At 49.4% G+C, this 12,825-nt stretch overlaps 2 protein-coding genes across 2 annotated transcripts; both read right to left on the bottom strand.

Annotated features, from left to right (window-relative positions):
- Positions 1–362: 362 nt before the first annotated feature.
- LOC125546214 (protein Rf1, mitochondrial-like) lies at positions 363–3,433 on the bottom strand. The gene has a single exon (XM_048710385.1). The coding sequence runs from the start codon at positions 3,200–3,202 to the stop codon at positions 2,228–2,230; it is 975 nt and encodes a 324-aa protein (XP_048566342.1). The 5' UTR covers positions 3,203–3,433; the 3' UTR covers positions 363–2,227.
- A 155-nt stretch (positions 3,434–3,588) lies between these two features.
- LOC125546204 lies at positions 3,589–8,086 on the bottom strand. The gene is made up of 2 exons (XM_048710375.1): positions 7,509–8,086; positions 3,589–4,115 (listed from the first exon to the last, which is right to left on the bottom strand). Exons 1-2 carry the CDS (start codon positions 7,830–7,832, stop codon positions 4,107–4,109), a joined length of 333 nt encoding a protein of 110 aa, XP_048566332.1. The 5' UTR covers positions 7,833–8,086; the 3' UTR covers positions 3,589–4,106.
- Between the last annotated feature and the right edge of the window lie 4,739 nt (positions 8,087–12,825).

Below are 12,825 nucleotides of genomic sequence, written 5' to 3'. Positions count from 1 at the left end.
GGAGGAGGCGCGGGTGGCCGGCGCGAAGATGGCGGCCGGGGCGGCAACCGGCACGGGCGGCGGTCGGAGCAAGCGGTGCAGGCGGCCGAGGTGACAGCTGGCGCGGCGTGAGGCGGCCCGCCAGTTGGCCGCCTGGTAGCGGCGCTCGAGGTGCGGCCGGGCCCAGCGCGCAGGGAAGGAGAGCTGGGCTCGAGCTCGGGGAAGCCGGCCAGCCCGTCGGAGCCGCGGAGGAGCGAGGCGGGGGCGACGGATGACACGCGGGAGGCGGTCTGGGCGAGCTAGCACGCAGGCGAAGGGGCACGGCGACCAGGCCCATCGCCAGGCGCGCGACGCGGAGGCGCACGGATGTGGGTGCGTAGCAGCAGCCGGCCGGGACGACAAGCGCGCGCGAATGGAGCAGTCGGCGACCGCATAAGGAGCACAGCAGGCTGGGCGCGTGCGACGGGTAAGGTGCAGCCAGCGAGGACCGAGGCCAGGCGGACAGACGGCACAACAGCCGGGCCGCGGAGCAACAGCTAAAGTAGAACGCAGTTGGACGAGGTCGGAGCCGGGCGGCCTGATCCAGTATACGCCGTGGTGGGAAGCCGGCCAAGGCTGGCCAAGCAGCCGGCTATGCGCGCATGTGCAGTCCCGCACACGACCAACACGCATGCGGCCGGTGCGTGCGTGCACAGGACTAGGCCATGGCCGTAAGCGAGTGCAGCAGCATTGGTGCAAGAGACCATGATATTTCTGGAGATTGTTTGGGTAGTCTTTGACTAATGTATGGTCATTGTCTGATGCGTGTTTGGCTAATGGTTTAACAATGGTTTGACTCACATCTAGCTAGCTAGCATAGATGATATATGGAGTAGCGGACGTGCGTGTCAGCTGGAGCAAGGCGCAACGCGGAGGAAAGCAGACGCGAGCGATGCGTGGACGGACATGGCCGACCAAAGCGAGGCCCCGCGCGCAGACAGACGGCCGGTGTTGCGGTAGTGGTGAAGAAGGCAAGGCCGACGGTGAGGACGCGCCGCCCCTCACGGCCATTCCGGGGGCATGCCGATGTCGAGCCCCCGACCGCTATCGGAGAGACGGCGTGACGCCGTGGTGGTGAAGACGAAGAGGCTGACGGCGAGGACGTGCCGCCCCTCGCGGCCGCTCCGAGGGCGCGTCGACGTCGGGCCTCCGAGTGCTACCGGAGAGACGGTGGCGACGCCGCGGTGATGACAAAGATGGTCCCGCCCGAACTGCGAAAACAGCAGCAGCGCGGTAGCATAGTACCGCCCCACGGTGGACGCCAAACTGTCGTGGTATTCTCACGGGGGATGCAAGACGACAGATGCCACAAGATGGCTTGAGTGTGAGGGAAAGACTGCTGCCGGAATATCCAGGGACGGGTATGCGAGTAATACGCGTTAGTTTACCCAGGTTCGGGGCTCTCCGGAGAGATAAACCCCTACTCCTGCATGTCTGAGTATATCTGGTACAGAATGCTTTTGAAGCTGTATCTGAGGTCAGTGCCGTAGGCATCTGGCCTTGTATATATGTGGATAGCTGGATGAGCATGCAAGCTTCAGTGGCCGAATGATATATGTGTGTTAGCTAGCTAGTATGCACGCGAGAGGGTGTCTTCATCCTGGATGGATGGATGGATAGCTGTTAGCTTGCTAGCCTGTGCGAGGTATTGTGGCCATACATGTGTGTGAGCCTCGCCTGGTGCTCCTTATAAAAGGAAGCCCAGAGGATAAGGGATGGCTCACGTGACCGACTTCACTATTTGGAAGACAACGATGTGACATCTTACACCTGCTACAGTGTATTATTATTGCTCAGTAGTGTTCGGATACAACCATCTTGTCCGTGGTATGGCCATCGTGTCGGTGTCTTGTCAGTGTCGGGTCAGGCTACAGTGGTCGGCGCTGTCGGCAGCCGGCTGGTTGGTGCAGTCGGCAGCTGGCAACCGGCCAGGCAGAGCAGTCGGACGGGCAGAGCAGTCGGACAGGGAGTCGGCAGGAGCGGCCGCGCAGTCGGACTGAGGGGCTTTGCTAGCCCTGATGTTTTAATTTATTGTCTCGTCGTCTTCGAAGTATCCATGACCAATTACTCCGACAAGAATATCCATGGATCACTGCAGTATATGTCAGGTTATCTGGTCGAACACCGTTATCAACCATCTGCCTTAGGAACTACTCCGCCTTGCCCATAGCTCTGGCCTTGCACAGCGCATCAATAATCGAGTTATACGTCACCAGTTCACCACATCAGGCACAACCCCTTGCTGCATCATTTCATGGTATAGATTGCATGCCTTGCTTACTTGTCCTTCCTTGAAGAAGCCGTGGATGACCGTGTTATATTTGACCAGACTAGGGGAGCAGACACCTCCTTCTTTTGCCATCATCTGAAGCAGGTCGAGCGCTTGCTGGCTCCTGCTATCTTCGCACAAGCTCTTTAGAACTGTGTTGTATGAGATGCAGTTAGGCGCACAACCGAGGTCGGATATCCTATGAAGCAGCACGCTGACAGCCTCGTCGGTCCGTTTTGCGTGGCAGAGGCACTTGAGGAGGTTGTTGGCGGCGATCTGGTTTGTCTTGAGGCCCGTCCTCACGAGGCGGTCGAAGAAGGCAAGCCCTAGGTCCCGGCGACGCGCGCGGCAGCAGCAGTCCATGAGGATGCAGTAGGTGCAGATGGCGGGCGTGGCCACCCGCAGGCCGGCTTCTTCTCGGGAGACGCGGTTGAAGATGGCGAGGACGAGGGCGGGGCCGTCTTTGCACGCGGAGGAGTCCGGCGCGCGCGCGAGGGCGGCAAGGAAGCCGTTCAGGGAGTGCTCGGGGACCGGAGTGGCCTGCCGAAGCAATTTGTCGAACAGGTGGTGCACGTGCTCCGGACTGAGCGTGCCGGCGCGGACACGCTCTGTGGCAGTGGCGAAGGCGGCATGGGGACACCAGGAGGGTGACGACGAAGAGGTGGTGGTGGAGGAGGAGGACAGCCGGCGACGGAGGCGGGTGTAGGACATGGGCCTGGTGGAGTAGAGGCGGCGAGGCATCAGGTTCCGCCGGCCGAAATGAGGCAGCCAGGCCGCCCCCGAGGCGGAGGCGGCGAGCGTACTACCGGCGAGACGGCGAGAAGATTTCCTCCTCCAGGCGCCGCCTCCGCGCTCAGTTACCTCCGCCGCGTCGGAATCCCACTCCACCGCTCCGCCCCCGGGAGATTGAATCATATGCCCCAGTTTACTTGGGCATTTGATAATTTGCCCCACTTTACATAGGATTAGATGATTTGCCCTGCTTTTCTTTTCTCTTTAGATAATATGCCCTTTTTATTTACTGTAATCATTTTTGACTTTTTATCCCTATTTTCATGACACGAAATGACTCTACTGCCCTTGTAGCAAATTTGCAATTCTTCTTCTTATCTTCTCTCCCTACGTTGCTATACCCAACCAAACAAACAGATCAAGAAATCATAGATTGATTCTGTTATTAGTTTTTAGGGTGTGTCTAGGACACATCTAGATGTGCTCTAGTTATTGCACATCTAAATGAGTGAATCAAACATAAAGAGAAAAAGAAAAAGAAAGAAAGAAAATATTCACACGAATCTCAATGTAAGATCAATGACATATGACTTAGATGTGCAATACTTATGGCACATCTAGATGTGCTTTAGCAAAACTGTAGTTTTTATCTCCATGTCCGCGCCCAGCAGAGAGGCGAATGCACCGCCGGCCACCAAGCCATCAACTCCAGCGCCTCCCGGACAGGGAGGGCTCACACAGGCCGGCAGAAGGTGATTCCTCAAACTACCGGTCGGGCAGACGACTTCTGCATCCATGGATCATCACGAGATGCTGCAGATTGGTTAGTATCTGATCAACCCACACCCTCCTCTCCCATGGCTGTTGCAGCGAGCACTAACACCTTGAGGATCATGATCCTAGATCCCACTTCCCAGTACAACACAAGCAGACCCCGCATTTCACAACATCATCAGTCACGTACATCTAATCCTATTGAACTCGCTTCATGGTGTACATGTGTGCGCCTGTACATGGATCCTGGCTTTGATTAACCTAGGATCCCATTTCCCATGGTTATTGCAGCTAGCACAACACTTCTCCGCCGTTAATGAACCTGTACAGAAAGTAGAGTAAGCTAAGATGAAGCATGAAAAAACAAACCTTCAGATCTAGCATAGTTTTGTTATTTGATAAAATGTTCTGTAACTAATTGGATGATGCCCTTATGTTAAAATGTTTATTTGTTCTCCAAGTAGGCCAACGGTGGTTGCAACAAATGATATACATGTATCAACAATGGAAGGAGGCATTGATTGGTCCCAGATTGAGATAGCACCGATGAATGATGACGAAATTGATGTTCCTATAACAGAAGAGAACATGTGCACGGTTCTTGGCATCAATGACGAACCTGAGCATCGGAAAATTGTATCTGAAGCAGCTATGAAAGCCTCCATTGCACATGTTGATGCATGTGTGGCTGATATTGATGAGGATTTACTTGCTGATGCGGCTCTTCCTGTGCCTGACCATATGCCTGAAGAGAATCACTTCTGGTATGATAAGGAACATCCTGTGATAGAGGAAGGATCTTTGTTTCGTTCAATGAAAGAGTTTAGGATGCTCATGAGAACATTTGCTATTAGAGGTAAGTTTGACATCAAGATCAAGGATAGTGACACTACTAGATTTTTGGGTCACTGTAAAGGGAATGGATGTCCTTGGAGAATAACTGCTAGGACAATAGAAGATGGAAAAACAGTCAGGGTACAAACTTATCCAACATGAATCATTTTTTATGTTGAAACTATTTTACTTGCAACTGATGGTTGGTGTTATGTTTTGTGCAGGTTAACAAGATAGTAAAGCCTCATAAGTGTTCATCAACCGCTGCAGTGATTACAAGCATGACAGACCAAGCATGGGTGGCAGAAAAGGCAATGGGGTATCTTCAAACTGAACCAAACATTGGTGCCATGGAGCTCCAAAAAAAGCTACAAGTCGAGTACAAATGTACTATTGGGTATCATACTGTTAACAAGGGAAAAGAAAGGGCCAAGAATAGTTTATATGGGACCTGGGGAAAAAGCTTTCAGTCTTTATTGAACTTCAAAGCTGAGATTGATAAAAGATCTCCTGGTAGCATTGTCGAGGTTGATGTCAAGAGGGAAGGAGGTGAACTGCATTTCCGCAGATTTTTTATGGCACTTAAGCCGTGCATTGATGGCTTCTTGGCTGGTTGTAGACCATATGTCAGTATAGACTCCACATTTTTGACTGGAAAGTGGAATGGTCAATTAGCAGCATGTACAGCACTAGATGGGCAAAATTGGATGTTTCCTTTAGCATTTGGTTTCTTTGGTACAGAGACCGAGGATAACTGGATTTGGTTTATGCAACAACTGCATAGGGCAATAGGACATATTCAAACTCTAGCTGTTTGTACTGATGCATGCAAAGGGTTAGAGAATGCAGTTAAAATTGTGTTTCCCCAAGCTGAGCAAAGAGAATGCTTTAGGCATCTGATGGCAAACTTAAAAAAATAATTCATGGAGATGTTTTTGGTCACATGTGGCCAGCAGCCAAGGCTTACCGTCTGGAAACATTTAACTATCATATGGGCAAGATATTTGAAGCTGAACCTGCAGTGAGTGCCTACTTGTGTACCTATCATAACTTAAAGTGGATGAGATGTGACTTCAACACAGAAATCAAATGTGATTACATTCACAATAATCTGGTCGAGTGCTTCAATAGTTGGATCAAAGGAACAAAGGAGCTGCCCATGGATGAGCTAGCCGATACAATAAGAGAGAAAATTATGATACTTGTTTATAGAAGGAGAAGAATTGGGGAAATGCTCCAGGGAAAGATGTTGCCTGCCATCATTCAACAAATAAATAATAGAACTAGGCAACTTGACCATTTGGTTGTTGGAAGATCAACCGGAGAAAGTTGTGAGGTCAAGGACACTAGCAAGAATAATCTTAGGCATGTTGTGAAGATAGGCAGCCGTGAGTGCACTTGCCTAGAATGGCAACACACTGGAAAGCCCTGTGAGCATGCAATTGCATTCCTTATAGAGACAGCAGATGTAAACTTTGAACCATATGTACATGAGTACTACTCCGTGAGTAGGTTCCGGGCTGCCTATGCTGGAGAGATTGAACCAATCACAGACAAGTCTCAATGGCCTCATGTTAATCTAGATATTGAGATGGTGCCACCAGTTTTAAAGAGCTCTGTTGGGAGACGGAGGAAGCAGAGAATCAGAAGTTGCCTTGAAGACGGTGGTCGTGGTGGCAGCAAACGGAAGAAGAAAGATGATAATGGCAAAACAAATGACCAACAAGGAGGTGACAAAGAGAAGGAAAAAGAAAAGAAGAGATTTGGTAGCAAAAATAGGTGCAAAGAATGTGGAATATTGGGGCACAGGAAAGCAACTTGCAAACAAAATGAAGCTAAAGAGAGGTAACCCATGCACTAGTATCTCATCTATATTAGTATCAAATTAGTACTATTATACCATCTATAACATCCGGTGTGATTGGACTTTCTAGTGACGTGTCTACTCACGAGCTCGCTCCAGCTGTTGTTGCGACACCTACACACACAACAACAATCACACTGCCTCCCAGCCTTCATAACAGCCCTGGGCCTATCACAAGGAGGTAAAAATTATATTTCTCATATGCACATTTGATTCCTACTTTTATAACATTGGTGTGTAAACATGTAGGAGGCTTGCTATGGCCATAGCTGGAGACGATGAATCACAACCATCTGGGACAACTATTAATTCTGTAGCATCACCTACCTCTCACCTCCCTTCAAGCTCTACGACGCGCAAGAAAAAATTGACCCCAAAAAGGAAGAAGCTCCAATTTTAGTGCATTAAATTTCTATTTTAAATTCTGAGAGATGTTCACATCTGTCAGTTTCAAAGATATGGAGTCGGAAGAATTATTATTTTGCTTGGTGTAAACTCGGATTAATTTGTCATGTCATTTGAACCGAGCAACCTTTTTGTGACATTACTTTGTGATTTCGGTGTGATATATTCTGCCAATTCCATGTGCTAAGTGAACATATGTTGTCACTTTATTTTTAAAATCTATGAAATTGTTATATGCTGCCAAATTCCAACGAAGTGCATATGCGAGGATGCACAACATATATACAGACCCCTGACCTGTGACTAGAGGAGATCCAGCAAGAGATGAACTCAAAATCATATGTGATTTAGTTAGAAAGTACTCTTCAGCATCTACGCATTTTTTAGTGTGTGATACAATTTAAGTCTCAAGCATATGGAGGAGATCACTCAGCGAAGTATTTTAAACAACCCACCCAGCTTCATGACTGAAGCAGGACCAACAACTGCTAGGGTAATTATTAGTACTATATATAAACACTGTAGTCCAGCCATGGATATTACCGGCGAAGCAACGAACTCACACACAAAAAATCTGTAAATCCATCAATCACTTAAAAAGTTAGCTTTTACCAGCAACGAGGGCGCCATCCGCAGCTCCGAGTTGCAGCCGGTGCCCCGGGACCTGCTGGTCCGCCGAGCTGCAGCTGGAGTCGCCGAGCTGCCGACATGCAGCGGGAATCGCCGCGGCGGGCCGCCGACCTGCAGCCGGAGCGAGACGCCGCGGGCCGTCGACCTGCAGCGGCAGTCACCGCGCCGGCCCGAGGAGCTGCAGTGGGAGCCGCCGCCGCGGGGCGCCGAGCTGCAGCGGGAGCCACCGCGCCGGGCCGAGAAGCTGCACCGGGAGCCGCCACGTTGAGCTGCTGCTGCCGGGGGCCAAGGTGCCGTTGTCGTCATCCTCCAGTAGGTTGGGGAAAAAAGAACAGAGTAGAGGCGTTGAACTGGAGAAAAGGCGAGCTGGTCGATGGAACTCACACACAGCAGAGAAGATAAGAAGAAGAATTGCAAATTTGTCACAGGGGCAGTAGAGTCATTTCGCGTCGTGAAAATAGGGATAAAAAGTCAAAAATGATTACAGTAAATAAAAAAGACATATTATCTAAAGAGAAAAAAAAAAGCAGGGCAAATCATCTAATCCTATGTAAAGTGGGGCAAATTATCAAATGCCCAAGTAAACTGAGGCATATGATCCAATCTCCCGGTCACGTAGTAGTCCAAAGAGTCCTAGTACTACTCGTTTTAATGTTCATGAAAGTAAATCGGATAAGTGTTTGTACGAGTTCGGGTCTCCGTCGTGTTGGTTGCGACTCGGCGATGTGTTGGATGGGGTGGCTGTATCCCTTTATATACTGAGCAAATAAACGAAAAGATGCAAGTCGATCGCACCGCAAAAAGAATTTTTTCTGTTCCTTCGCAACTTTACGTGTGAGTGTCGCCGGCTACGCACCCACGTACAAGCCAGCCTCGTGTACGCACGCACGGCCAGATCGATCAAGCTGCTTGCTTGATAGCTAGCTAGCTTTGCACGTATCTTGTGTAGCTCCTGGGCAATTTGGTTTAGTGATCAAAAGCCAACAAACACATTTTAGCATTTATGTTAGATAAGGCAGAAAAAAATTCTGGTGTTAAATAGGGCAAAAAATTAAGCCAGTATTAAATAAGAAGTTCTCTCACAAACTTGCCACGAGAGGCCGTTTTGGTCTGAAGGCTTTGAAGTGTGACTAGCAAAACCTTGGCAACCACTTCCTGCCACTTGTGTCATTTTGGTCTAGAGGTTTTGAAGTGTTGCATGGTTGTGTAGCATGTTTTCCTTGCTTGCTCTCTTGGTGTTCAACTGAGTCCTATGTGCGGGATGCATGTCTTCTGCATGGTTCGAAAAAAAAAAACTCCTTGTGTCCTAAAACGTAACACGTTTTTTGACAACTATCATATAGTAGTATCAAAAAACATCTTACATTTCGGGACGGAGGGATTTGGGGACGGGGAGTAGCTAGGAAGCATTTTGTTCTATAATAAATTTACATGGAAACTAAGGATCGATACAGTTCTTCTGGTATTAATAAAATATAAGTGAAGTGTTTAATTGGCAGCTACCAGGCTAGCTGTAATACTGGCGATATATTGAGCTAGCGCTCGCGAGTCTAAACGCAAGTAGCTAGGAGTAACACGAACAGGACATGATGGAGGCGACTGTACTAGCAACCTATAGCTAGTTAGTCCGCCTGGACCAGCGTAGCTGCTCGTACATGACAGCGTTGGCCTGCATGCACCTGCGCAGCGCCTCCGCCGCCTGGGCGCAGGCCTCCACGTCCCGCACCGGCGCGTCGGGGTTGCACACCCTGACGAAGCTTTGCCTGCACCCGGCGCCGTAGAGGCTGGACTTGACGATCCCGTCGATGACCGGATCAGCAGCCGAGGACGACGACGATGACCAGGCGCTCCCCATCACCGCTCCACCCAGCAAACAGCAGTAGGTACAGAAACATGTTTTTGCCCTTCGAGATGAGAGACTCCATGGTATTCGTCTCTCCAATTTATACAGACGTCGCTCAAATTGTGCAGGTCTGGGAATGGTGTCAAAACAATCCAACCCCAACCTAACCCAGTCTTCAGTCCGAACCAAACTGTCCACCTGCGGTTTTCACCCACATCTACACTACTAGAAAAAAGGCTATAGATAGGATTGATACTAATGGTGCACCATAAAAGCAGTGCACCACTACTATATACTAATGGCGCACCAGAAACAGGGTGCGCCACTAGTATTAAATTATTATTTTTTCATTTTTCCATACATACTAATGGCGCATCAGGTCGAAGTGCGTCATTACTACTTAGAACTAGTAATGGCGCACCAAGTAGACAGTGCGCCATTACTGTAAACATTTTTTTATTCTTTTTTTGCAAAACTATTAATGACGCATCGTTTCATAGTGCGCCATTACTAGTTTAAACTAGTAATGGCGCACTATTACCCGGTGCGCCATTAGTATATATATTTATTTTTTTTACTTTTTTGCAAAACTACTAATGGCGCACCTGACGCATCATCTGCAGGTGCGCCATTAGTAACCAGGGTTACTAATGACGCATTTGCTGGTGGTGCACCATTAGTAACCTGGGACCCCAACAAGATATTTTGGATAGCCCCACACCTATCCACTCACTTTCCCCACTTCATTCCCTCCACCTCCTTCTCCAAGCTTTCGGCCATCTCCTCCTCCTCACCTCATTTCCACCATAGATTCATCAAAATTAAGTGGTGAAATTACCTTTTTTATAGGTAAATAAGGGGAAAGCTATCTTCATGATGTAGATCTACTTTTTTTCTCCCTAGCTCGCTCCAACAACGTGCACATGCACTTTTTGTGGCCTAGCTAGATCTATGTATGTTTGTGGTGTTGCATGTGTTTGTGGTGTTGCATATATGTTTGTGTTTGAAGGTACCGGTATTTGAAATGCGATAGTTGCCAATATTTTGCCGGAATGTTTTGATTCATTTCCGTTTCGGCGAGAATTTTGGCACTATGCATTCTTTTTGGTCCTATTTTTAGGGAAGGTCATGCCAAAAAATTTCTTTTTTTTGGTTCTAAAATATCGTTTTGCTCTACCCCGCAGGCGACCATGGTCCGCACGATGACTGAGCATCGTGAATAGGTTTTTGAGCTCCGCGAAGGCCGAGATGCTTCAAAAGAACGAGAGGAGATAAGATGTCCGTGTCGAAGATGCAAGCTGAAGAGCCTTATTGCGGACCCGGATTCCGGGCAGGTGCGGGACCACTGCTCTTGCGTGGTTTCATGGATGGCTATCGGTGGCAAGGTGATGAAGATGACTATGAAGTCGTCCATGGGGGCCGGGCAAGAAATGAGGAAGGGCAACAAGACAAGTACCACCGCGGTGAGGGCGGGCGAGAAGACGAAGAATCTCCAGGACATGATCACGACGGTGATGCTATACACAGTCATCATGTAGAAGATGTCGTACATGATGATGAGGAAGATCAAGACGAAGGGCATGATCATGAAGATGAAGATGCCGGAGCAGACGACGATGGAGGCTGGGTGCAGGACCCTCATATTCAAGAGCTGCTTCTCAAGCAGACGGATAACGCAAGAGCTGCCGCCCGAGAGAAAGCCAAGCTGGATCAACTGGAGATAGACGTGGTTACTCCATTGTATGAAGGAGGCAGGCTCCGGATACCCGCCTGAAAGTAACGTTCATGGCTCTGGAGATGAAGGTAAAACACAAAATGACCGACGCATGCTTCAACGAGAACATGTCATTCTGGCACGAACGTCTTCCCAAGGGGAACAAGTGCCCGACCAGTTTCGAGGAGGCAAAGAAAATCGTGTGTCCTCTGGATTTACCGCACGTGAAATACCATGTGTGCATGAACAATTGTATCATTTATCGGGACGAGCACGCGGAGTCTACCATATGTCCGGTGTGCGGCGTCACTCGATACAAGAAGAGAAGAAAGCTCCTCGAAAATCGGTGTGGTACTTTCCGATCACTCCTCGTCTGCAGCGGTATTTCGCGGACCCTAAGGTAGCAAAGCTCCTGCGTTGGCACGCGGATAGGGAGGAGAAGAAGCGGGAAAAATGATCGGAGATAAATAAAAAAGACAAGATGCTGAGTCACCCTAAGGATGCGAGCCAGTGGCAAGCGTTGAACTTCAATACCCAAAATTTGGGAAGGATCCAAGGAACATCGTGCTGGCGCGAGCACCGATGGAGTCAATCGTTTGGCAGCCAGAGAAGCACACATAGCACCTGGCCTGTGTTTGTGTAGATGTACAACCTTCCCCCCTGGTTGTGCATGAAGAGGAAGTACACTTCACATGAGTATGCTAATTGAAGGGCCGAAACAACCAGGGAACGACATCAATCTGTATCTGGGGCTGCTGAAGGAGGAGCTAGACACGCTGTGGAAAACGCCAGCCAATACGTGGGACGCCGCAGAGAAAGAATATTTCCCTATGAGAGCGCACTGCTCACGACGGTGCACGACTATCTCGGTTACGGATATCTCACGGGGCAGGTAGTCCACGGATTTTCTGGATGCGTAAGGTGCATGGATGACACAACGTATCGCCAGCTAATAGAGATCCCGGGTCTTCGAAAACCGTGTTCATGGAACATCGAAGGTGGCTTGCACGATGACCCGTGGAGGAAACGCAAGGATCTGTTCGATGGTGAAACCGAACCCCGAAAACGCCCGTGTATGAGGAGCGGCGAGGAAATAGACGAGCTGTTGAAAAATTGGAAAGACTGCCCACTGCCGGGAAAGAAGCAAAAGGCGCCAGAGCCGGGAAAGAAGCGAAAGGCGCCAGAGCCGCTGCTGAAGGTATGAAAACGAGGTCTGTTTTCTGGGACTTGCCGTACTGAAGATCCACCGTGTGCCTCACAGCCTTGATGTCATGCATATCACGAAGAACGTGTGCGAGAGTCTGCTTGGTACCCTGTCAACATGCCAGAGAGGACCAAAGATGGGCCGAAAGTAAGGGCAGACTTGAAATCAATGGGCATCATGGCAGGAGCTTCACGCTAATGATGATGATGATGATGATGATGATGATGAGGCAAAGCAGGACACAGAAAGTCGTCGCAAAGGCAAAAAGGCCAAGAAGACCGAAAATGACTACCCTCCCGCGTGCTTCACTCTAAGTCAGGAGGAGATCGAGCAGTTTTTCATCTGCCTCCTAGGAGTAAAACTTCCTTACGGTTACGCGGGGAAGATAAGCAGATACCTAGACCCAGCGAAGCAGAAGTTCAGCGGGATGAAGTCTCACGACTGTCACGTGCTGATGACGCAGATACTTCCAGTTGAAATCCGTGGGATCATGGACGCGCACGTCCGTGAAAGGCTATTTGGCCTATGCAACTTTTTC

This window comes from Triticum urartu, chromosome 1 (assembly GCF_003073215.2).
Source record: "Triticum urartu cultivar G1812 chromosome 1, Tu2.1, whole genome shotgun sequence".
Classification (NCBI taxonomy): Eukaryota; Viridiplantae; Streptophyta; class Magnoliopsida; order Poales; family Poaceae; genus Triticum; species Triticum urartu.
This window is presented reverse-complemented; position numbering and strand designations above follow the sequence as displayed.

Bases quoted from the DNA above. Each gene is read 5' to 3' on its own strand.
- LOC125546204 (XM_048710375.1), bottom strand. From the start codon at position 7,832: ATGACGACAACGGCACCTTGGCCCCCGGCAGCAGCAGCTCAACGTGGC.
- LOC125546214 (XM_048710385.1), bottom strand. From the start codon at position 3,202: ATGATTCAATCTCCCGGGGGCGGAGCGGTGGAGTGGGATTCCGACGCG.